Source organism: Salmo trutta, chromosome 27, assembly GCF_901001165.1.
Source record: "Salmo trutta chromosome 27, fSalTru1.1, whole genome shotgun sequence".
Classification (NCBI taxonomy): domain Eukaryota; kingdom Metazoa; phylum Chordata; class Actinopteri; order Salmoniformes; family Salmonidae; genus Salmo; species Salmo trutta.
In genome coordinates, this window is record NC_042983.1 from 24,338,760 (window position 1) to 24,363,105 (window position 24,346).

Genomic DNA, 24,346 nt, shown 5'->3' on the forward strand with positions numbered 1-24,346 from the left:
CACATGAGGTCTAGCATTGTCTTGCATTAGGAGGAACCCAGGGCCAACCGCACCAGCATATGGTCTCACAAGGGGTCTGAGGATCTCATCACGGTACCTAATGGCAGTCAGGCTACCTCTGGCGAGCACATGGAGGGCTGTGCGGCCCCCCAAAGAAATGCCACCCCACACCATGACTGACCCACCGCCAAACCGGTCATGCTGGAGGATGTTGCAGGCAGCAGAACGTTCTCCACGGCGTCTCCAGACTCTGTCACGTCTGTCACATGTGCTCAGTGTGAACCTGCTTTCATCTGTGAAGAGCACAGGGCGCCAGTGGCGAATTTGCCAATCTTGGTGTTCTCTGGCAAATGCCAAACGTCCTGCACGATTTTGGGCTGTAAGCACAACCCCCACCTGTGGACGTCGGGCCCTCATACCACCCTCATGGAGTCTGTTTCTGACCGTTTGAGCAGACACATGCACATTTGTGGCCTGCTGGAGGTCATTTTGCAGGGCTCTGGCAGTGCTTCTCCTGCTCCTCCTTGCAGAAAGGCGGAGGTAGCGGTCCTGCTGCTGGGTTGTTGCCCTCCTATGGCCTCCTCCACATCTCCTGATGTACTGGCCTGTCTCCTGGTAGCGCCTCCATGCTCTGGAAACTACGCTGACAGACACAGCAAACCTTCTTGCCACAGCTCGCATTGATGTGCCATTATGGATGGGCTGCACTACCTGAGCCACTTGTGTGGGTTGCAGACTCCGTCTCATGCTACCACTAGAATGAAAGCACGGCCAGCATTCAAAAGTGACCAAAACATCAGCCAGGAAGCATAGGAACTGAGAAGTGGTCTGTGGTCCCCACCTGCAGAACCACTCCTTTATTGGGGGTGTCTTGCTAATTGCCTATAATTTCCACCTGTTGTCTATTCCATTTGCACAACAGCATGTGAAATTTATTGTCAATCAGTGTTGCTTCCTAAGTGGACAGTTTGATTTCACAGAAGTGTGATTGACTTGGAGTTACATTGTGTTGTTTAAGTGTTCCCTTTATTTTTTTGAGCAGTGTATATGGACTCCTATAGGCCTACCTCCTGGCTTCTGTGGCGTCTAATACACCACATGCAGGCTATTGCATTTCAGGTCTCGGTTTCACACTATTTGACACACAAAACACCCTATAGTTTCAGACAATGCAAACATGCAATGCATAAGTTGAACAACCAGTAGGCTATACATACCCATATCTATGATTCTGCATGTTATTGGACTCTGCAGAAATTTGATCATATTACTCCAGTGCTAGCCTCCCTACACTGGCTTCCTGTTAAGGCAAGGGCTGATTTCAAGGTTTTACTGCTAACCTACAAAGCATTACATGGGCTTGCTCCTACCTATCTTTCCGATTTGGTCTTGCCGTACATACCTACACGTACGCTACGGTCACAAGACGCAGGCCTCCTAATTGTCCCTAGAATTTCTAAGCAAACAGCTGGAGGTAGGGCTTTCTCCTATAGAGCTCCATTTTTATGGAATGATCTGCCTACCCATGTGAGAGACGCAGACTCAGTCTCAACCTTTAAGTCTTTACTGAAGACTTATCTCTTCAGTAGGTCCTATGATTAAGTATAGTCTGGCCCAGGAGTGTGAAGGTGAACGGAAAGGCTGGAGCAACGAACCGCCCTTGCTGTCTCTGCCTTGCCGGTTCCCCTCTTTCCACTGGGATTCTCTGCCTCTAACCCTATTACGGGGGCTGAGTCACTGGCTTACTGGTGTTCTTCCATGCCGTCCATGGGAGGGGTGCGTCACTTGAGTGGGTTGAGTCACTGACGTGGTCTTCCTGTCTGGGTTGGCGCCCCCCCCCCTTGGGTTGTGCCATGGCGGAGATCTTTGTGGGCTATACTCGGCCTTGTCTTAGGACGGTAAGTTGGTGGTTGTAGACATCCCTCTAGTGGTGTGGGGGCTGTGCTTTGGCAAAGTGGGTGGGGTTATAGCCTGCCTGTTTGGCCCTGTCCGGGGGTATCATCGGATGGGGCCACAGTGTCTTCTGATCCCTCCTGTCTCAGCCTCCAGTATTTATGCTGCAGTAGTTTATGTGTCGGGGGGCTAGGGTCAGTCTGTTACATCTGGAGTATTTCTCTTGTCTTATCCGGTGTCCTGTGTGAATTTATATATGCTCTCTCTAATTCTCTCTTTCTCTCGGAGGACCTGAGCCCTAGGACCATGCCTCAGGACTACCTGGTATGATGACTCCTTGCTGTCCCCAGTCCACCTGGCCATGCTGCTGCTCCAGTTTCAACTGTTCTGCCTGCGGCTATGGAACCCTGACCTGTTCACCGGACGTGCTTGTTGCACCCTCGACAACTACTATGATTATTATTATTTGACCATGCTGGTCATTTATGAACATTTTAACATCTTGACCATGTTCTGTTATAATATCCACCCGGCACAGCCAGAAGAGGACTGGCCACCCCTCATATTCTGGTTCCTCTCTAGGTTTCTTCCTAGGTTTTTTGCCTTTCTAGGGAGTTTTTCCTAGGGAGTTTTTCCTAGCCACCGTGCTTCTTTCACATGCATTGCTTGCTGTTTGGGGTTTTAGGCTGGGTTTCTGTACAGCACTTTGAGATTTCAGCTGATGTACGAAGGGCTATATAAATACATTTGATTTGATGACCTATAACAATGAAATAATAGATACTTGACCTGAGATGTTTACATTGAAGGCAATATTACAAAAGTTTGAATAAGTCATTAAAAACAGGTCTATACATATAAATTAATTACCATTCATTACAGAAGCATACAATTAGCTATTTTTTTAAGCCTACCTTGTTGCTAAAATGCAGCTACCTCTTGTGTTTTAAATCAGACAAATCCCTTTTATTTCCTCGACAAATGTAACCTGTTTTTCATGACTTTGTACTGACATTCTCTCCTGGTCACTCTAACAAATTGAGGTCAATTTTAATGAGTGGTTACAAGTATCAAGCTTACAGAGCCATGGTCGCAGAGAATGTCAATCCTTTGGGCGGATTCAGCGCAGCCTAGACAAGAGGTTATATAAAGTAATCTTGCCATCCTATTAGACTATCACTAGATAAATACAACTAAATAGGTCAAACAAAAATACAAAAAGACCAAAAGTATATGACAGTTAACACATTTTATTGAGCTCATGTCAAATACACATTGGATAAACAAAGTGGTAAAAACAACAAACAATAGGGATAAGGTGAGATATCAGGATTACTTGGATAAACACCATTGAGATTATCTGAGTGTTTTGTTTCAATGTTTTAAATGCACTGAGTCTCTTCTATAAATACAGTGATTAACAGTCTGAGGTGGTCATGTTAGCAAATCTAGAGGAAAATGATCATTTATGAGTCATAAATCCTACACAGTACCATACATTTTACATCATTTGTCACATCCAATCATATGAATACCTGCATTTGTATGCAATCCCAGCATAGCTAATTTGTTAGCAAGTAAACCTGCAAACATGATTGCATGTGTCATTAGTTGAAGTATTGGTCAAGGCTATGACATTGATGATTTGGTGTAGGCTTTATGGTGGCTTTAATGAAAAGAACACTATCAAAGCAAAGTAGGATTATCAAGCCTATGGCAAAGCCCCCCACCACAATTTAAACATTGATTGTTATGCATAATCTTAAATTAAATCAACATGCACCATAATTGTCCATATTAATTCACAATAACACTTGATTCCAGATTACTTTGAATTTTCATTCCTTTTCACATATCAACGAGGACATGGAAAACATACAGCTGTCTGGGTTTTCCGTGCATTGGCAAGATAGAACAGCTGCCTCCGGGTTAGAGAAGGTGTGGCGGTCTGTGTCTATTTGTCAATAACAGCTGGTGCATGAGATCTAATATTAACGAAGTCTTAAGGTTTTGCTCCCCTGAGGTAGAGTACCTCATGATAAGCTGTAGACCACACTATTTACCAAGAGAATTTTAATCAATATTTTTCATAGCTGTCTATTTACCGCCACAAACCAATGCTGGCACTAAGACCGCACTCAACGAGCTGTATTAGGCCATAAGCAAACAAGAAAATGCTCATCCAGTGGTGGCGCTCCTAGTGGCCGCGGACTTTAATGCAGGGAAACTTAAATCCGTTTTACCTCATTTCTACCAGCATATCAAATGCGCAACTAGAGGGAAAAAAAACCTTTGGACCACCTTTACTCCACTCACAGAGACGCGCACAAAGCTCTGACTCGCCCTCCATTTAGCAAATCTGACCAGTTCCAGGATTCTTCCGGTGGCGTGAGGAGTACACCACATCAGTCACTGGCTAAATCAATAAATGCATCGATGATGTCGTCCCCACGACGACCGTACGCACATACCCCAATCAGAAGCCATGGATTACAGGCAACATCCACACTGAGCTAAAGGGTAGAGCTGCTGCATTCAAGGAGCGGGACTCTAACCCGGACGCTTGTAAGAAATGCCGCTATGCCCTCCGACGAACCATCAAACAGGCAAAGTGTCAATACAGGACTAAGATCAAATCGTACTACACCGGCTCCGATGCTCGTGGCAGGGCTTGCAAACTACTATGGACTACAAAGGGAAGCACAGCAGTGACACAAGCCTACCAGACAAGCTAAATAACTTCTTTGCGCACTTCGAGGCAAGCAACACTGAAGCATGCATGAGAGTACCAGCTGTTCTGGATGACTGTGTGATCACACTCTTCGTAGCCGATGTGCGTAAGACCTTGAAACAGGTCAGCATTGACAAGGCCGCAGGGCCAGACAGATTACGAGGACGTGTACTCCGAGCATGCGCTGACCACCTGGCAAGTATCTTTACTGACATTTTCAACCTCTCCCTGACCAAGTTTGTAATACCTACATGTTTCAAGCAGACCATCATAGTCCCTGTGCCCAAGAACACCAAGGTAACCTGCCTAAATGACTACCGACCCGTAGCACTCACGTCTGTAGTCATGAAGTGCTTTGAAAGGCTGGTCGTGGCTCACATCAACAACATTATTCCAGAAACCCTAGACCCACTCAAATGTGCATACAGCCCCAACAGATCAATCAATCAAATGCATTTATAAAGCCCTTCTTACATCAGCTGATGTCACAAAGTGCTGTACAGAAACCCAGCCTAAAACCCCAAACAGCAAGCAATGCAGTTGTAGAAGCACGGTGGCTAAGAAAAACTCCCAGATGACACACTATTGCACTCCACACTGCCCTTTCCCACCTGGACAAAATTCTATGTGAGAATGCTATTCATTGACTACAGCTCAGCGTTCAACACCATAGTGCCCTTAAAGCTCATCACTAAGCTAAGGACCCTGGGACTAAACACCTCACTCTGCAACTGGATCCTGGACTTCCTGACAGGCAGCCCCTAGGTGGTAAGGGGAGGTAACAATACATCCGCCACAGTGATCTTCAACACGGGGGCCCCTCAGGGGTGTGCATGCTCAGTCCCCTCCTGTACTCCCTGTTCACCCATGACTGCATGACTAAGCACGACTCCAACACCATCATTAAGTTTGCCGACGACACAATAGTGGTAGGCCTGATCACTGACAACGATGAAACAGCCTATAGGTAGGTCAGAGACCTGGCAGTGTGATGCCAGGATAACACCCTCTCCCTCAACGTGATCAAGAGGAAGGAGATGATCGTGGACTACAGGAAAAGGAGGACCGAGCACACCCCCATTCTCATCGACAGGGCTGTAATGGAGCAGGTTGACACTTCCTTGGTGTCCACATCACCAATGAACTGTCATGGTCCAAACACACCAAGACAGTCGTGAAAAGGGCACAACAATGCCTATTCCCCCTCAGGAGACTGAAAAGATTTGGCATGGTTCCTAAGATCTTCAAAAAGTTCTACAGCTGCACCATCGAGAGCATCACCACCTTGTATGGCAACTGCTCGGCCTCCAACCACAAAGCAATATAAAGGGTCAAAGCTTCCTGCCATCCAGGACCTCTATACCAGGCGGTGTCAGACGAAGGCCCTAAAAATTGCCAAAGACTCCAGCCACCCTAGCCATACACTGTTCTCTCGCTACCACACGGCAAGCGGTACCGGAGAACCAAGTCTAGGTCCAAAAGGCTTCTTAACAGCTTCTACCCCAAGCCATAAGACTCCTGGATAGCTAACACCCCCCCCCCCCCCCATTTTTACGCTGCTGCTACTCCCTGCTTATTATCTATGCATAGTCACTTTACCTCTACCTACATATTACCTCAATTACCTTGACTAACCTGTGCCCCCTCACATTGACTCTGTACCGGTACCTCCTGTATATAGCCTCGCTACTGTTATTTTATTGTTGCTCTTTAATTATTTGTTATTTTTATTTATAGTTTACTTCAGTTTATTTTAGTAAATACTTTAACACTTTTTCTTAACTGCATTGTTGGTTAAGGGTTTGTAAGTAAGCATTTCACTGTAGGGTCTATACCTGTTGTATTCGGCGCATGTGACCAAATTTGATTTGATCAAAAAGCCAACAGCAAAATCCCATATAATAAGACAAAGCAACTCTAGATGCCTTCTGCATATTGTGAACTGTTTTAACTAATGGTGTAATTGCATGCCTCCCAGTGATGTACCACCTGGTTTCACCAAGAATAAACAGATGGTATAAGGCAGTTATTATCATGAGACTTGATAGTCCTTAGAGCAAAGAAAAACATGTTGTCCACAAGAGGCTGCACCCATAACTAAAAATTAGACTGCCTTAGTTTGAGGCTTTTGTAATCATATCATCTGAATACACAAATCAGAATATAAATCTTGGGGTAATTGTGAATTGTACAAGATCTGATCAAATAATAATTGTACACATGCACCAAGAAGCCAAATGTGCCACCCATCACCCAAAAACAACCTCAGAGGGTCAAAGTTCTATGTCAATGTCACTTACAGCTCCCATGTAACACTAGACTAAGAACAAAAAAAACATCCATAAAACCTGAAAACAAATATGTAATCCTTTTAAATTGAGGTAAATTCAGATGCCATCAAACCGGTATATCCACTGAATAATCATAGCTTAAGTCTTAACATAACTTTTTGGTTGGTTCGGAACGTTTCATTAAAACAAACAGAGTGAGTAGGACCTCAGAGACTCGACTGTGACATGATTGGTAGCAGACATTGTGATTGTCTGGGTAAAGGACCCAGTCAACAAGCAGGAGAGAAAAACCACCACGAGAGAGTAGAACTAACATTAGGCAAGAGGGATCAAATGATTGTGGAACGACAAAAACATGTTTGACAAGGTTTTGCAGGCAGGCCGACATTATGTAAAGGTGATTGTGAGGATGGGACACTTGGTGAGAACCTAATAATGAGAACAACTTTCACGTGTTTTAAATTCTTCAAGCACAACAAACAAATTGCATAAGAAACCTGATACGAAGTAGAAAAACTGTTCAGCAGCAGATAAAAAAAGCTAGTTAATTTACAGTAGTGACATCTTACATCATTGCAACCCTGTACATGTGACTATTAAACTTTAAATCTAATCTATATTTTTCCAAAATAAATATAATTACATTTAGAATTCTATAGAATTCCAGTTAGGGAAATGGAGGGAAATTTTCACTGGTAGGTTTCTCACATTAATTCCTCATACAAAAAACAACGACCTCTCAGAAAAAAAAAAAGAAAAGTGTCTGACCAACCAAATCCCTTGAATGGCAAAAGAAGGGGTGCTAAAGCCTTTTGCTGAACTGCCTATTTTCCTTCTGAACCCATGTCCTTTAGCTGGATGGAAGGAAAAACAGAACATTACAAAATACTGACTGCATTTCTTCCAATAGCAACAAGACTGGGTGAAACCCAGATTCTAGGTGTATGTTGCTTACTCACCCATTGAGTTTGGGTTCTAGTCAAATGCCATCTCCTGGCTTTTCCGTACACAGCAAGCCACCTTCCTCTTGAATTCACCATTTGGATCCTCCCTCCACTCTTTCTGTGGGACCAGCGCAAACTCCATTTCAAAATCTCAAGAGCACAGTTGTCCTTGTCACTTTGACACAGGTTCTGGACGTACTTGGCTACTGTAACACACAAAGTCTGTGTTAAATACATGTATTATTACAACTCACCGCAGCATCCACATTAGCAGGCGATTCACTGTTTGGGTCGGCCAGCATGGAGATTACACTGATCATAATCGTCTCTACAGTGTGGATAGGAAGCCAACGTTCCTCTGGCTTCTCATAGCCAAACTTGTCCTCTCCTGGCTCATGCAGAATTGAGATACATACATCACCATTCTTTGCCACTAAGAAAGAGATGAAAAGTAATTATATACATTAGCAAACATGGTAGGAGACACATAAATCTCACTAATGATTATAAAATATTATAGTGCTAGGTTTAGTAGGGCTCAAAGTGTTAACAGTGTGTTTACCATTAGGATGCCAGATTTCAGTGATGAACTTCAACTTGGGAGGCCGTAGAGGATAATCATAGGGAAAGGTCAGGTATGCTTTAAAAAAACCTCCTTCGCTGTAATAGAGAGAACAGAGAAAGCAAAGCAGTCATCATCCCCATCTGAGAGTACTTTTAAAATATGTACTCCTCTTCTTTCAGAATACCAACCTATGTCTTAACTTACAAGAGGGTGTCTTGTGGCCCTATGATGACAACCTCCCATTTGTATATATCCACATCGTCTATTAGGCCAGCTGAAAAGCCCTCCACTGGGTTCTTGTTGAGTTCTGAAATAGAAAGACACAAGGTAACATAATGCAATAAACTAACAAAAAACACAGAACAGTGGAATGCTGTGTAGACAATGAGTAACAGGTACCTATTGTCAGTGGTGCCAATTGAAAAGGTGGCCTGTATGTTGCCCACATCAGGTGCACATAACTATCCATTGGCTGAAATAATGTGCATGATGTCTGACAACCGCCGATATTAAGAAAAGATAAACCTATCTTATTTTCTAAAATACAGAAAGGGAGGGGGTTAGTGTACAATTGAATTAAAAACGTGTATATCAGGGTTCCCCAACTGGTGCCCCCTGAGTGGGTTTTATTTGAACCCCCCCCAAAAAATAAACACACCAGGAAATCAGTTCCAAGATTTCCACACATAATAGAGAGACATATGTGATCGTATAGAAATGTAAGCAGGGTTTGAAATTATCATGTTTTTGTCAAATATATCTATCTATTTGGGCTACTTGCTGTCAATTTGCAGTCTACAAATTATTTGTAATTACACTACATGACCAAAAGTATGTGGACATCTGCTTGTTGAAAATCTCATTCCAAAATCATGGGCATTAATATGGAGTTGGTCCCCCCTTTGCTGATATAATAGTCTCCACTCTTCTGGGACGGCTTTCCACTAGATGTTGGAACATTGCTGCGGGGACTTGCTTCCATTCAGCCACAAAAGCATTAGTGAGGTAAGGCACTGATGTTGGGCGATTTGGCATGGCTCGCAGTCGGCGTTCCAATTCATCCCAAAGGTGTTCGATGGGGTTGAGGTCAGGGCTCTGTGCAAGCCAGTCAAGTTCTTCCACACCGATCTCAACAAACCATTTCTATATGGACCTCGCTTTGTGCATGAGGGCATTGTCATACTGAAACAGGAAAGGGCCTTCCCCAAACTGTTGCCACAAAGTTGGAAGCACAGAATCGTCTAGAATATCAATGTATGCTGTAGCATTAAGATTTCCCTTCACTGGAACTAAGGGGCCTAACCCGAACCATGAAAAACAGCCCCAGACCATTATTACTCCGCCACCAAACTTTACAGTTGGCACTATGCATTGGGGTAATTAGCGTTCTCCTGGCATCTGCCAAATCCAGATTCGTCTGTTGGACTGCCAGATGGTAAAGTGTGATTCATCACTCCAGAGAACACGTTTCCACTGCTCCAGAGACCAATGGCGGGGAGCTGTCGACATTGCGCATGGTGAACTTAGGATGTGTGCAGTTGCTCAGCAATGGAAACCCATTTCATGAAGCTCCCAACGATCAGTTCTTGTGCTGACGTTGCTTCCAGAGGCAATTTGGAACTCGGGAGTGAGTGTTGCAACCGAGGACAGATGATTTTTACGCGCTTCAGTGGTCCCGTTCTGTGAGCTTGTGTGAACTACCACTTCGCACCTGAGCCGTTGTTGCTCCTAGACTTTCCACTTCACAATAACAGCACTTACAGTTGACCTGTGCTGCTCTAGGTGCCAGGGTGACAGTCACTGAGCTCTTCAGTAAGGCCATTCTACTACCAATGTTTGTCTATGGAGATTGCATGGCGGTGTGCTCAATTTTATACACCTGTCAGCAAAGGGTGTGACTGAAATAGCCGAATCCACTCATTTGATTGGGTGTCCACATACACTATATATACACAATGTTCCCAGCCTGCACGACCAGCAGCTCAAGAAAAAAAATCGTCCCGCTGCTGAATCTAGTTGATGATCCCTGGTGTATATGCTAGCTGTTAACAGCCAATGGAGTTTGCTACAGTGATGCCATTGTCAGAACCAGTGAACTGGCTAATAATTATGTGATGTTCCCACCACTGACAGATGGGATGGGGCTGATTATTCCTTTGTTATCTTGTCAGCTAGGTAGTAGCTTATAGCAAGCCAGATCATGTAAATCGCTACCTAGGGTTGTGATTTATAGCAGACAGAGGTTGGTGTAAAATTAGACTACGGCTAGATAACGCTTGTTATTTCGACCATTGCTCGAATCAGTAACAAAAGGTTGATTTTTCTAGCTAAATTAGCCAGCTCACGCTGCCTGGTGACGTTCTCACTGACAGTCAAAATGCTAATGATTGCTAACCTTAGTTCGTCAGTTTAGACTTGTTCAATGCATAATGTTAGATACGGCTAGTGAAGTTGAATTCAGTCATCTTAACAAATTTGATAAATTAGAGGAAAAAATATGATCTAGAATGTGTTTTACAACCGAGATAATTGGATCGCGCTAATGTAATGTAAACAAACAATCATGACTGCCGTCGAGGAAGCCCGGCCATGGAAAGTTAGCTAGGCTAGCTTGGGGGCTCTTTCGTTCTTTGAATCTTTGGCTTACCTGCCAATTGCTTTCGAAGAAGTAGTGCTGATTGTTCAGTCATGGTATGTGGGCTGCAACAAAATAAATGTTTCGCCAAATAGACCGGCACAGTGGATGCGTCATAATACCCATAAAACCTAGCGGTAAAACCCGGTAATGGTTCCAATCGTTTTTTCCCCATTCATTTTTGCATCTGGAATTTTAGAATTACTTCATATAAGGTCTGTGTTTCGTGTAGACTTACCCTGGCGGACGCTTTGAATGCCATGTAATTCTCTCTCGGACAAGTAGAATATTCTCAATAGATTGGCCTGAATTTACTCCCCAAAAAGTCTAAACGCCAATTAGCAACAGAGAAGATCTCAGCAAGACTACACATTCCTGCAGAAAGCTACTGCATGTCATCTCTAGCCCAAGCCATGCATTTGCATCCCCTTTCTCTGTTTAGCTAGCCACTGGCTACACTTTAGCTAGCTAGTTAGCTGAGCAGTATATCAAAAAATGGTTGTTTTACTTACCCTACATAATTGTTTGCACAGTATGTGACGTTGGTGTCTTTCAGACCTCATGGCATTTTTCATGGATGAGCATAAGAACATTAAAAGGGGAGAAGACCACTAAAAGTCTGGCCATGTGGAGAGGGGCAATTTACCGGTTTGCGTTTGGTCAGGGCCAGCATGAGGGATAAAGTATATTGTGTGTCAGTGAGTCTAGCTGTTAAGTTTGAGCATCATAGCAATAATGTTTTCTATACAGCGGTCAACATTCTACAAGGAAAGAGCCACTTAATCAATTATATAGTCATTAACCAGATTACCCCAGATACCAGACTAACGAGGGATAACTCAGTACTAGAATGTTGTTATTGATGAGAATTAATAACAAAATGTGACATTCAAAATGGATTTTGTTTAGACATCCAGCCTGTATTGTAGTTTCATGACCAGAGACAAATCTTCAAAGGCACAGTATTTATTTATCCTGAGTGGTACATGCATTCACACAGTCTTGATTTATAGGATCCTTCCCACTGTATGATTGATATGTCAAGTGATAAAATGCCAAGTTATCAATTAAGTTGATGGAAAAACTGCAATTGTCCTCTTGAAAATTACAGTTTATTAAATATTCTACAGCTGTAATGTCATCAATCAAATCAAACTTGATTTATATAGCACATTTCTTACAACAAATGAATTTCAAGGCGTTCACTGTCGTTGGATGGGACGTTGTCTGTAAAGTGGGGCACAGATAACAAAGAGGAGGGCATCAAGGCATTCGAAATGGCTACAGGAATGGATGTCAGGGCTTTGGGTCACAGATTCTGGGATCCTGGTTGCATCACCGGAGTGTCGGATGGGCACCACAGCAGTGGAGGTTAAGTGTCCCTATGGTGCAAGGGACCTTATCATTGAAGAGGCAGTGAAGTCTAAGGATTTCTATATCAAGGAGGGAGTGTATTACAGTCTCCGTAAAGACCATCCTTACTGGCATCAAGTCCAATGTCAACTCCACATTACTGGAAGGGACACTTGCTTCTTCGTTGTGTGAACCACCATAACTTCCTTCACCGAAGCCGTTATGCTATAAAAACCATTATGCTATAAATTGTTATTTTATGGTTGTAAGTGATCAAATTAACTAGCAAATATTTTATATTTGGCAATTACTACTTCAGTAGGGTATACACTTTATTCAGTGACCTTAGGTATGGAAAAAAAAATGATGAACTGCAATTGCTAAATAATTGCAATAGATGGCAGAATAAGACTACGAATGACATTTCAGAAGATTATTTTTCTCCCATCTGGCCAGCGGGACCTACCTACCTACCTGGCCAGCCAGACCTGCAACCAAGACTATATGTCCCATGATTTTCAAAAAATGGTCACTCATGACTTTACAGGTATTAGGCCTGTGTTGCTTCTGGAAGAGCAAAAAATATATATTATTCTGAACAAAAATATAAAGGCAAAATGTAAAGTGTTGGTTCCATGTTTCATGAGCTGAAATAAAAGATCCCAGAAATGTTCCATATGCACAAAAAGCTTAAAATGTGCAGTTTTGTCACACAACACAATGCCACAGATGTCTTAAGTTTTGAGGGAGTATATATTTGGCATGCTGACTGCAGGAATGTCCACCAGAGCTGTTGCCAGAGAATGGAATGTTCATTTCTCCACCATAAGCCTCCAACGTCGTTTTAGAGAATTTGGCAGTACGTCCAACCGGCTTCACAACCGCAGACCACATTGATGGCGTTGTTCCTGTACCTAAGAAGGCAAAAAAGTTACTGAACTAAATGACTATTGCCTCGTAGCACTCACTTCTGTCATCATGAAGTGCTTTGAGAGACTAGTCAAGGATCATATCACCTCCACCCTACCTGACACCCTAGACCCATTTCAATTTGCTTACCTGCCCAATAGATCCACAGACGATGCAATCGCCATCACACTGCACACTGCCCTATCCCATCTAGACAAGAGGAATACATATGTAAGAATGTGGTTAGCTCAGCATTCAACACCATAGTACCCTTCAAACTCATCATTAAGCTTGAGACCCTGGGACTGAACCCCTCCCTGTGCAACTGGGTCCTGGACTTCCTGATGGGCTGCCCCCAGGTGGTGAAGGTAGGAAACAACATCTCCACTTCACTGATCCTCAACACGGGGCCCCTCAGGGGCGCATGCTGTTTACCCATGACTGCGTGGCTAAGCACGCCTCCAACTCAATCATCAAGTTTGCAGATGACACAACAGTAGTAGGCTTGATTACCAACAATGATGAGACAGCCTACCGGGAGGTGGTGAGGGCTCTGGGAGTCTGGTTACAGGAAAATAACCTCTCATTCAATGGCAACAAAACAAAAGGAGATGATCGTGGACTTCAGGAAACAGCAGAGGGTGCACCCCCCTATCCACATCGACGGGACCTCGGTGGAGACGGTGGAAAGCTTCAAGTTTCTCTGCGTACACATCACTGACAAACTGAAATGGTCCACTCACACAGACAGTGTGGTGAAGGTGCAACAGCACCTCTTCAACCTCAGGAGGCTGAAGAAATTTGACTTGTCACCCAAAACCCTCACAAACTTTTACAGATGCACAATCGAGAGCATCCTGTTGGGCTGTATCACAGCCTGGTAGAGCAACTGCACCGCCCTCAACCGCAAGGCTCTTTCAGAGGGTGGTGCTGTCTGCACAACGCATCACCGGGGGCAAACTACCTGTCCTCCAAGACAACTACAGCACCCGATGTCACAGGAAGGCCAAAAAGATCATCAAAGACGACAACAACCACCCGAGCCACTGTCTGTTCACCCCGCTACCATCCAGAAGGCGAGGTCAGTACAGGTGCATCAAAGCTTGGACCGAAACACTGAAAAACAGCTTCTATCTCAAGGTCATCAGACTGCTAAACAGCAATCACTAACTCAGAGAGGCTGCTGCCTACACAGAGACTCATATCACTGGCCACTTTAATAAATGGATCACTTGTCACTTTAAACAATGCCACTTTAATAATGTTACCATATCTTACATTACTCATATGTATATACTGTGCCTTATACCATCTATTGCACCTTGTCTATGCCGCTCAGCATCGCTCATCCATATATTTATATGTACATATTCCATCCCTTTAGATTTGTGTGTATTAGGTAGTTGTTGGGAATTGTTAGTTTACTTGTTAGATATTACTGCACTGTCGGACTAGAAGCACAAGCATTTCGCTACACTCACGTTAACATCTGCTAACCATGTGTATGTGACCAATAAAATTTGATTTGATGTTGTGTAATTGTTAAATATTACTTGTTAGATATTACTGTACTGTCGGAGCTAGAAGCACAAGCATTTCGCTACACCCGCAATAACATCTGCTAAACACGTGTATGTGACAGATAAAATTTGATTTGGTGTTCTTTTCACCTCATGTAACACCTGATTTACTTAACAAGAGGCACATCCAGGTAAGTCATGACATAGCACAAGTGGGGGCTTTCCTCTTTTGTTCTCCGTTGTTCCTCGATTGTTCCTCAAGCAAGATAACATCATGGATTCCCATCAGACCAACACCTTGAATGCCTAAAAAGTTGTCTAAAATGTGTTTTTTTACCCTTTAGTGTGTGTACTTTACTGTATTTATAATTGGAATATAGCTTTTCAAAAGTAAAAGTTCAGACATCGCTGGAGGACGTCTTGCATTTGGGGGACGTTGCCTTTGCCATTAAGTATGCAAATAAAGACAAAAAATGTGATTTCTTTACATTGAGGTTTAATTAAATGAAGTCAAAGGAGTGTTCGAGCACATTTGAATTGCATGCATCTTATTCATAAAGATATCAAAACAACTCATAGAGAAGATTACTCTGAGGTTTACTTTAATTATATTAAAGCCATATTTATGATAATGTTGGAATACAATCCTTTGTACAAGAAACGTATTCACAAACTAACTATAAAAATTGGTTCATAATACAAGACATATTCACCGCAACTAGAATAAAATGTTGGTCTTTGTGCAACATTTACACAAAATAGCAATGAACAATAATAAGCTCAGCAAAAAAAGAAAAGTCCCTTTTTAAGGACCCTGTCTTTCAAAGAGAATTCGTAAAAAAACAAATAACTTCACAGATCTTCATTGTAAAGTGTTTAAACACTGTTCCTTAAGAAATAAGGAAAACAAAAAAAGTCCAAGTCCATCTTATGGCAAGAACAGCTCAAATAAGCAAAGAGAAATGACAGTACATCATTACTTTAAGACGTGAAGGTCAGTCAACGCAGAACATTTCAAGAACTTTGAAAGTTTCTTCGAGTGCAGTCGCAAAAACCACCAAGCGCTATGATGACACTGGCTCTCATGAGGACCGCCATAGGAAAGGAAGACCCAGAGTTACCTCTGCTGCAGAGGATAAGTTCAATAGACTTACCAGCAGCTCAAATACACTGCTCAACAAAATAAACAGAACACTAAAATAACACATCCTAGATCTGAATGAATGAAATTATCTTATTAAATACTTTTTTCTTTCGATAATTGAATGTGCTGACAACAAAATCACACAAAAAGAATCAATGGAAATCCAATTTATCAACCCATGGAGGTCTGGATTTGGAGTCACACTCAAAATTAAAGTGGAAAACCACACTACAGGCTGATCCAACTTTGATGTAATGTCCTTAATTAAAACAAGTCAAAATGAGGCTCAGTAGTGTGTGGCCTCCACGTGCCTTTATGACCTCCCTACAACGCCTGGGCATGCTCCTGATGAGGTGGCGGATGGTCTCCTGAGGGATCTCCTCCCAGACCTGGACTAAAGCATCCGCCAACTCCTGGACAGTCTGTGGTGCACCGTAGCGTTGGTGGATGGAGCGAGACATGATGTGCTCAGATTGGATTCCCAGATGTGTCCCAGATGTGCTCAATTGGATTCAGGTCTGGGGAACGGGCGGGCCAGTCCATAGCATCAATGCCTTCCTCTTGCAGGAACTGCTGACACACTCCAGCCACATGAGGTCTAGCATTGTCTTGCATTAGGAGGAACCCAGGGCCAACCGCACCAGCATATGGTCTCACAAGGGGTCTGAGGATCTCATCTCGGTACCTAATGGCAGTCAGGCTACCTCTGGCGAGCACATGGAGGGCTGTGCAGCCCCCCAAAGAAATGCCACCCCACACCATGACTGACCCACCGCCAAACCGGTCATGCTGGAGGATGTTGCAGGCAGCAGAACGTTTTCCACGGCGTCTCCAGACTCTGTCACGTCTGTCACATGTGCTCAGTGTGAACCTGCTTTCATCTGTGAAGAGCACAGGGCGCCAGTGGCGAATTTGCCAATCTTGGTGTTCTCTGGCAAATGCCAAACATCCTGCACGGTGTTGGGCTGTAAGCACAACCCCCACCTGTGGACGTCGGGCCCTCATACCACCCTCATGGAGTCTGTTTCTGACCGTTTGAGCAGACACATGCACATTTGTGGCCTGCTGGAGGTCATTATGCAGGGCTCTGGCAGTGCTCCTCCTGCTCCTCCTTGCACAAAGGCGGAGGTAGCGGTCCTGCTGCTGGGTTGTTGCCCTCCTACGGCTTCCTCCACATCTCCTGATGTACTGGCCTGTCTCCTGGTAGCGCCTCCATGCTCTGGACACTACGCTGACAGACGCAGCAAACCTTCTTGCCACAGCTCGCATTGATGTGCCATCCTGGATGAGCTGCACTACCTGAGCCACTTGTGTGGGTTGTAGACTCCGTCTCATGCTACCACTAGAGTGAAAGCACCGCCAGCATTCAAAAGTGACCAAAACATCAGCCAGGAAGAATAGGAACTGAGAAGGTCTGTGGTCACCACCTGCAGAACCACTCCTTTATTGGGGGTGTCTTGCTAATTGCCTATAATTTCCACCTGTTGTCTATTCCATTTGCACAACAGCATGTGAAATGTATTGTCAATCAGTGTTGCTTCCTAAGTGAAACAGTTTGATTTCACAGAAGTGTGATTGACTTGGAGTTACATTGTGTTGTTTAAATGTTCCCTTTATTTTTTTGAGCAGTACAAATGCTTCAGAGAGTTCAAGTAGCAGACACATCTCAACATCAACTGTTCAGAGGAAACTGCGTGAATCAGGCCTTCATGGTCAAATTCCTGCAAAGACACCACTACTAAAGCACACCAATAAGAAGCAGAGACTTGCTTGGGCCAAGAAACACGAGCAATGGACATTAGACAGGTGGAAATCTGTCCTTTGGTCTGATGAGAGCAAATTTGAGATTTTAGGTTTTAACCACCATGTCTTTGTGAGACGCAGAGTAGGTGAATGGATGATCTCCGCATGTGTGGTTCCCACCGTGAAGCATGGAAGAGGAGATGTGATGGTGAGGGGGTGCTTTGCTGGTGGCACTGTCAGTGATTTATTTAGAATTCAAGGCACACTTAACCAGCATGTTGTTAGCTGTTTTGCATGTTATTTTGTCATTAATACGTGTCATATATCGGTTTGCAATTTTTTAATAACAAAAAAATATATATACATTGAGTTAATATAGTCGCATACAAACATTGTCTCTTTTTTTGCTTTCTTGAGTAAGGTAGCTCCAAAATGGAGGGGCTTCAACCTAGCTCAGTACTTTCTGTGGTGGTGGGGCGGCCAGTGGAAAATACAGAGCGTAGGGGTTGGTAATGTTCTCTAGTTGCACCGTGATTGGCTCAGTGTTCTCTCACTCATGGGGACACTACTTCACCGCAAAATCTACGGGGAGAGCTCGAAAATTCAAGCCCATTGGGTGCTGCTATATATTTACATTAGAAGTGCTCATCAAGAAGGCTCAATGTCATTGGCTACAGATCAAAGGATGTCAAATCACGTTATATCTACTGTAGCTTTGATTGGACTGATCATGTCAACATCATACTTTCAAAATCTTAGCTAGCAAGCTAGACAAGCAGTCATCTACGTGAATCAAGTCGACGATCTACTAGCAAATCCTTTTCAAACCTTGTCATATGAAGAGAAATTATAAATAAAACGTATCGGTGCTCATTGGCCATAAACATTACACAACAAGTTGGAAATCGCAAATTCAACAACGAGTGGCTTGGAAGGAATCAGTGGCTAATTGCAAACATTGCAAAGCAATCACTAGCCTGCTATTCAGTAGAGTGGGTGTGTGGTCGGTTCCCCTCTCTCCACTGGGATTCTCTGCCTCTAACCCTATTACAGGGGCTGAGTCACTGGCTTACTGGTGTTCTTCCATGCCGTCCCTAGGAGGGGTGCGTCACTTGTGTGGGTTGAGTCACTGACGTGGTCTTCCTGTCTGGGTTGGCGCCCTCCCTTGGGTTGTGCCGTGGCGGAGATCTTTGTGGGCTATACTCGGCCTTGTCTCAGGATGGTAAGTTGGTGGTTGGAGACATCCCTCTAGTGGTGTGGGGGCTGTGCTTTGGCAAGGTGGGTGGGGTTATATCCTGCCTGTTTGGCCCTGTCCGGGGGTATCATCGGATGGGGCCACAGTGTCTCCTGATCCCTCCTGTCTCAGCCTCCAGTCTTTATGCTGCAGTAGTTTATGTGTCGGGGGGCTAGGGTCAGTCTGTTACATCTGGAGTATTTCTCTTGTCTTATCCGGTGTCCTGTGTGAATTTAAATATGCTCTCTCTAATTCTCTCTCTCTTTCTTTCTTTCTCTCTCTCGGAGGACCTGAGCCCTAGGACCATGCCTCAGGACTACCTGGTATGATGACTCCTTGCTGTCCCCAGACCACCTGGCCGTGCTGCTGCTCCAGTTTCAACTGTTCTGCCTGCGGCTATGGAACCCTGACCTGTTCACCGGACGTGCTACCTGTCCCCCGGACGTGCTACCTGTCCCAGACCTGCTGTTTTCAACTCTCTAGAGACAGCAGGAGCAGTAGAGATACTCTCAAAGATCGGCTATGAAAAAGCCAACTGACACTTACTCTTGAGTTGCTGACTTGTTGCACCCTCGACAACTACTATGATTATTATTATTTGACCATGCTGGTCATTTATGAACATTTGAACATCTTGACCATGTTCTGTTATAATCTCCACCCCGGCACAGCCAGAAGAGGACTGGCCACCCCTCATAGCCTGGTTCCTCTCTAGGTTTCTTCCTAGGTTTTGGCCTTTCTAAGGAGTTTTTCCTAGCCACCGTGCTTCTACACCTGCATTGCTTGCTGTTTGGGGTTTTAGGTTGGGTTTCTGTACAGCACTTTGAGATATCAGCTGATGTAAGAAGGGCTATATAAATACATTTGATTTGATTTGGTCCAAATCTGGCTTTAAGGGCCTCTTTTCCAAGCTTAAAAGGATTAACATTCACATGCCATGGGCCAGAAAACGTTGACTTCATTGGCCATGCTGTCAAACAAGCATGACCTATGCCGTGTTCAAAACAACTGGAAACTCGGAACTGGGAAATCTCAAACTTCAGTGAGTTCAGGAAAACTGGGAACTCAGAAAAAAACTAGCTCAGACCGGGAAAATAAGTTTTGAACAGTCACCCAACTCGGAATTCCAAAATTGTGAACTCGGGCCTCTTTTTAGAGCTCCGACCTGAAGATCACTGACGTCATGATTCAACCTTGTTTTTTCAAGAGTTCCCAGTTGTCTTGAAAGCATCATAAATCCAGAGAATGTCAGATTTTGATGACAAAGTTTGATGACAAAACTTGTCCACAAAAATGTATTGTATGCTACTGCATAAATTATGTAATATACCAGGGATATATTTATACTATAGCTAAGAAAGTAATACTAAGTGTATGTTGTGTAGTAAGCTGTTTGTAGCCCATGTGCCTCACCCGAATAATTTGGTCCCTTTCCCCCTCACTATTTAGCCTACTGTTCTGAGTTGGTGGTGCACATGTAGCCTATAGCCTGTTTAAGAGAAATGTAATCATCAAATATTGTAAGAGCTTTCATTGTCTGCTTATACGCCCCCTTTATTTATCCTACGGTTCTGACTTGGTGTACAGGGAGAATACTGTAAGAACGGCCCATGTTCTGAATTCTGTCTCTGTAAATTTAAAAAGTGCTGAACAAATAGTTGTATTGACTACATCAGTCTTAGCTCGCTCATTAGTCTCAATCGAAATTACAGATTGCCTTTTAACCACTCGTTGTTCCCTTATGCCATAGTTTGTACATCTCAATTGTCAGTAGAAACCACATTTGTTTAAGCAAGTCAGCTATATCAGCTATGTTTTTTAATAAGTCAGTAAATGAGGCTGAATTAACTGTTTTGCTGCAAGACAAGGCTCTGCTGATGGGCAGGTGTAGCGGTGGTAAGGATTCACTCCATGGTGTTGAAGAGAAAGCTCTGCCCTTGGGTCAGCTTTATGTACAGTTGCAAGAAAAAACCCTTTGGAATTACCTGAATTTCTACATAAATTGGTAAAAAAAAAAATATCTGATCTTCCTCAAAGTCACAACACTAAACAAACACAGTGTCCTTAAACTAATAACACACAAATCATTGTATTTTTCTTGTCTATATTGAATACATAATTTAAACATTCACAGTGTAGGTTGGAAAAAGTATGTGAACCCCTAGGCTAATGACTTCTCCAAAAGCTAATTGGAGTCAGGAGTCAGCTAACCTGGAGTCCAATCAATGAGACGAGATTGGAGATGTTGGTTAGAGCTGCCCTGCAATATAAAAAAAACACTCACAAAATGTGAGTTTGCTATTCACATGAAGCGTTGCCTGATGTGAATCATGCCTTGAACAAAAGAGATCTCAGAAAATTAAAGACTAAGATTAAGAATTGTTGACTTGCATAAAGCTGGAAAGGGTTACAAAAGTATCTCTAAAGCCTTGATGTTCACCAGTCCATGGTAAGACAAATTGTCTATAAATTGAGAAAGTTCAGCACTGTTGCTACTCTCACTAGGAGTGGCCATCCTGCAAAGATGACTGAAAGAGCACAGCGCAGAATACTTAATAAGATTAAGAAGAATCCTAGAGTGTCAGCTAAAGATGTACAGAAATCTCTGGAACATGCTAACATCTCTGTTGACGAGTCTACGATATGTAAAACACTAAACAAGAATGGTGTTCATTGGAGGACACCACGGAAGAAGCCACTGCTGTCCAAAAAAACATTGCTGCACGTCTGAAGTTCGCAAAAGAGCACCTGGATGTTCCACAGCGCTACTGGCAAAATGTTCTGTGGACAGATTTAACTAAAGTTGAGTTGTTTGGAAGGAACACACAACACTATGTGTGGAGAAAAAAAGGCACAGCACACCAATATCAAAATCTCATCCCAACAGTAAAGTATGGTGGAGGGAGCATCGTGGTTTGGGCTGCTTTGCTGCCTCAGGGCCTGGACAACTTGCTATCATTGACGGAAAAATGAATTCCCATGTTTATCAAGACATTTTGCAGGAGAATCTGTCCCCCAATTGAAGCTCAACAGTAGTTGGGTGATGCGACAGGACAACGACCCAAAACACAGAAGTAATTCAACAACAGAATGGCTTCAACAGAAGAAAATACGCCTTCTGGAGTGGCCCAGTCAGAGTCCTGACCTCAACCCGATTGAGATGCTGTGGCATGACCTCAAGAGAGAGGTTCACACCAGACATCCCAAGAATATTGCTGAACTGAAACAGTTTTGTAAAGAGGAATGGTCCAAAATTCCTCCAGGCCGTTGGGTACTGTAGGTCTGATCCGCAACTACAGAAAACGTTTGGTTGAGGTTATTGCTGCCAAAGGAGGGTCAACCAGTTATTAAATCCAAGGGTTCACATACTTTCCCAATCCTTCACTGTGAATGTTTACACAGTCTGTTCAATAAAGACATGAAAACGTATAATTGTTTGTATTGTTATTAGATTAAGCAGACTGTGTTTGTCTATTGTTGTGACTTAGATTTTATGACCAATTTATGCAGAAATCTAGGTAATTCCAAAGGGCTCACATACTCTTTCTTGACACTGTAGGCCCTAACAGTTTGTGGGCACCGTTTGTCACTGTTATAGTGCAATTAATGTATTGTTTAGTGTTGTGTAGTGGCTTTGCTGGCATGCATAAAACTAAATTGGGGGAGTTTTCCCTACCAAGATTTACATGCTAAAATCGCCACAGCTTTGGCATCAACTACTATCAACAGTGAAAGTAAAAAGTATTGACATACGGTGTATTCAGAAAGTATTCAGACCCCTTCCCCTTTTCCACATTTTGTTACATTACAGCCTTATTCTAAAATGTATTCAATTTAACATTTTCCTCCTCAATCTACACAATACCCATTAATGTGAAAACACATTTTTAGAAATGTTTGCAAATGTACTTATTTACATAACTATTCAGACCCTTTGCTATGAGACTCGAAATTGAGCTCAGGTGCATCCTGTTTCCATTGATCATCCTTGAGTTGTTTCTACAACTTGATTGGAGCCCACCTGTAGTAAATTCAACTGATTGGACATGATTTGGAAAAACACACACCTGTCTATGTAAGGTCCCACAGTTGACAGTGCATGTCAGAGCAAAAACTAAGCCATGAGGTCAAAGGAATTGTCCTTAGAGCTCCGAGACAGGATTGTGTCGAGGGACAGATCTGGGGAAGGGTACCAAAACATGTCTGCAGCATTAAAGGTCCCCAAGAACACAGTGGCCTTCATCATTCTTAAATGGGAGAAGTTTGGAACCAACAAGACTCTATCCTTGATTGATTTTAGAGCTGTAATGTATAGCCGAACTGTATAGCCGAACTGAGCAATTGGGGAAGAAGGGCCTTGGTCGGGGAGGTGACCAAAAACCCAATGGTCACTCTGACAGAGCTCCGGAGTTCCTCTGTGGAGATGGGACAACCTTCCAGAAGGACAAACATTTCTGCAGCACTCCACCAATCAGGCCTTTATGGTAGAGTGGCCAGACTGAAGCCACTCCTCAGTGAAAGGCACATGACAGCCTGCTTAGAGTTTGCCAAAAGGCACGTAAAGGACTCACACCATGAGAAACAAGATTCACTGGTCTGATGAAACAAGATTGGCCTGAATGCCAAGTGTCACGTCTGGAGGAAATCTGGCACCATCCCTACTGTGAAGCATGGTGGTGGCAGCATCATGCTGTGGAGATGTTGTTCAGTGGCAGGGACTGGTAGACTACTCAGGATCGAGGGGAAAGATGAACAGAACAAAGTACAGAGAGATCCTTGATGAAAACCTGCTCCAGAGCGCTCAGGACCTCAGACTGGGGTGAAGGTTCACCTTCCAACAAATCAAATCAAATTGTATTTGTCACAGCAGGGGTAGACCTTACAGTAAAATGCTTACTTACAAGCCCTTAACAAACAATGCAGTTTTAAGAAAAATACCCCCAAAAATTATTCAAAAGCAGCAGTAAAATAACAATAGCGAGGCTATATACAGGGGGTACCGGTTCAGAGTCAATGTACGGGGGCACCGGTTAGTCGAGGTAATTAAGGTAATATATACATGTGGGTAGAGTTATTAAAGTGACTTATGCATATATAATAACAGAGAGTAGCAGCAGCGTAAAAGAGGGAGGGGGCAAGGCAAATAGTCTGGGTAGCCATTTAGATGTTCAGTAAACTTATGGCTTGAGGTTAGAAGCTGTTAAGAAGGACCTAGACTTGGCGCTCCAGTACCGCTTGCCGTGCGGTAGCAGAGAGAACAGTCTATGACTAGGGCGGCTGGAGTCAATTTTTAGGTCCTTCCTCTGGTGGTAAAGAGGTCCTGGATGGCAGGAAGCTTGGCCCCAGTGATGTATTGGGCCATACGCAATACCCACTGTAGTGCC

General features: G+C 43.5%; 1 protein-coding gene across 1 annotated transcript; it reads right to left on the reverse strand.

The window, feature by feature from the left end:
* Positions 1 to 6,728: 6,728 nt before the first annotated feature.
* LOC115164665 (ubiquitin-conjugating enzyme E2 G1) lies at positions 6,729 to 11,176 on the reverse strand. The gene is made up of 6 exons (XM_029717383.1): positions 11,072 to 11,176; positions 8,629 to 8,731; positions 8,422 to 8,519; positions 8,114 to 8,292; positions 7,875 to 7,977; positions 6,729 to 7,769 (listed from the first exon to the last, which is right to left on the reverse strand). The coding sequence occupies exons 1-5, from the start codon at positions 11,112 to 11,114 to the stop codon at positions 7,891 to 7,893; spliced, it is 510 nt and encodes a 169-aa protein (XP_029573243.1). The 5' UTR covers positions 11,115 to 11,176; the 3' UTR covers positions 6,729 to 7,769; positions 7,875 to 7,890.
* Between the last annotated feature and the right edge of the window lie 13,170 nt (positions 11,177 to 24,346).

Bases quoted from the DNA above. Each gene is read 5' to 3' on its own strand.
- LOC115164665 (XM_029717383.1), bottom strand. From the start codon at position 11,114: ATGACTGAACAATCAGCACTACTTCTTCGAAAGCAATTGGCAG. The intron at 8,520-8,628 runs GTAAGTTAAGAC...TCTCTATTACAG, and splicing joins GGGCCACAAGACACCCTCTT to CGAAGGAGGTTTTTTTAAAG. The intron at 7,978-8,113 runs GTGAGTTGTAAT...CTGGTCCCACAG, and splicing joins CTGCTAATGTGGATGCTGCG to AAAGAGTGGAGGGAGGATCC.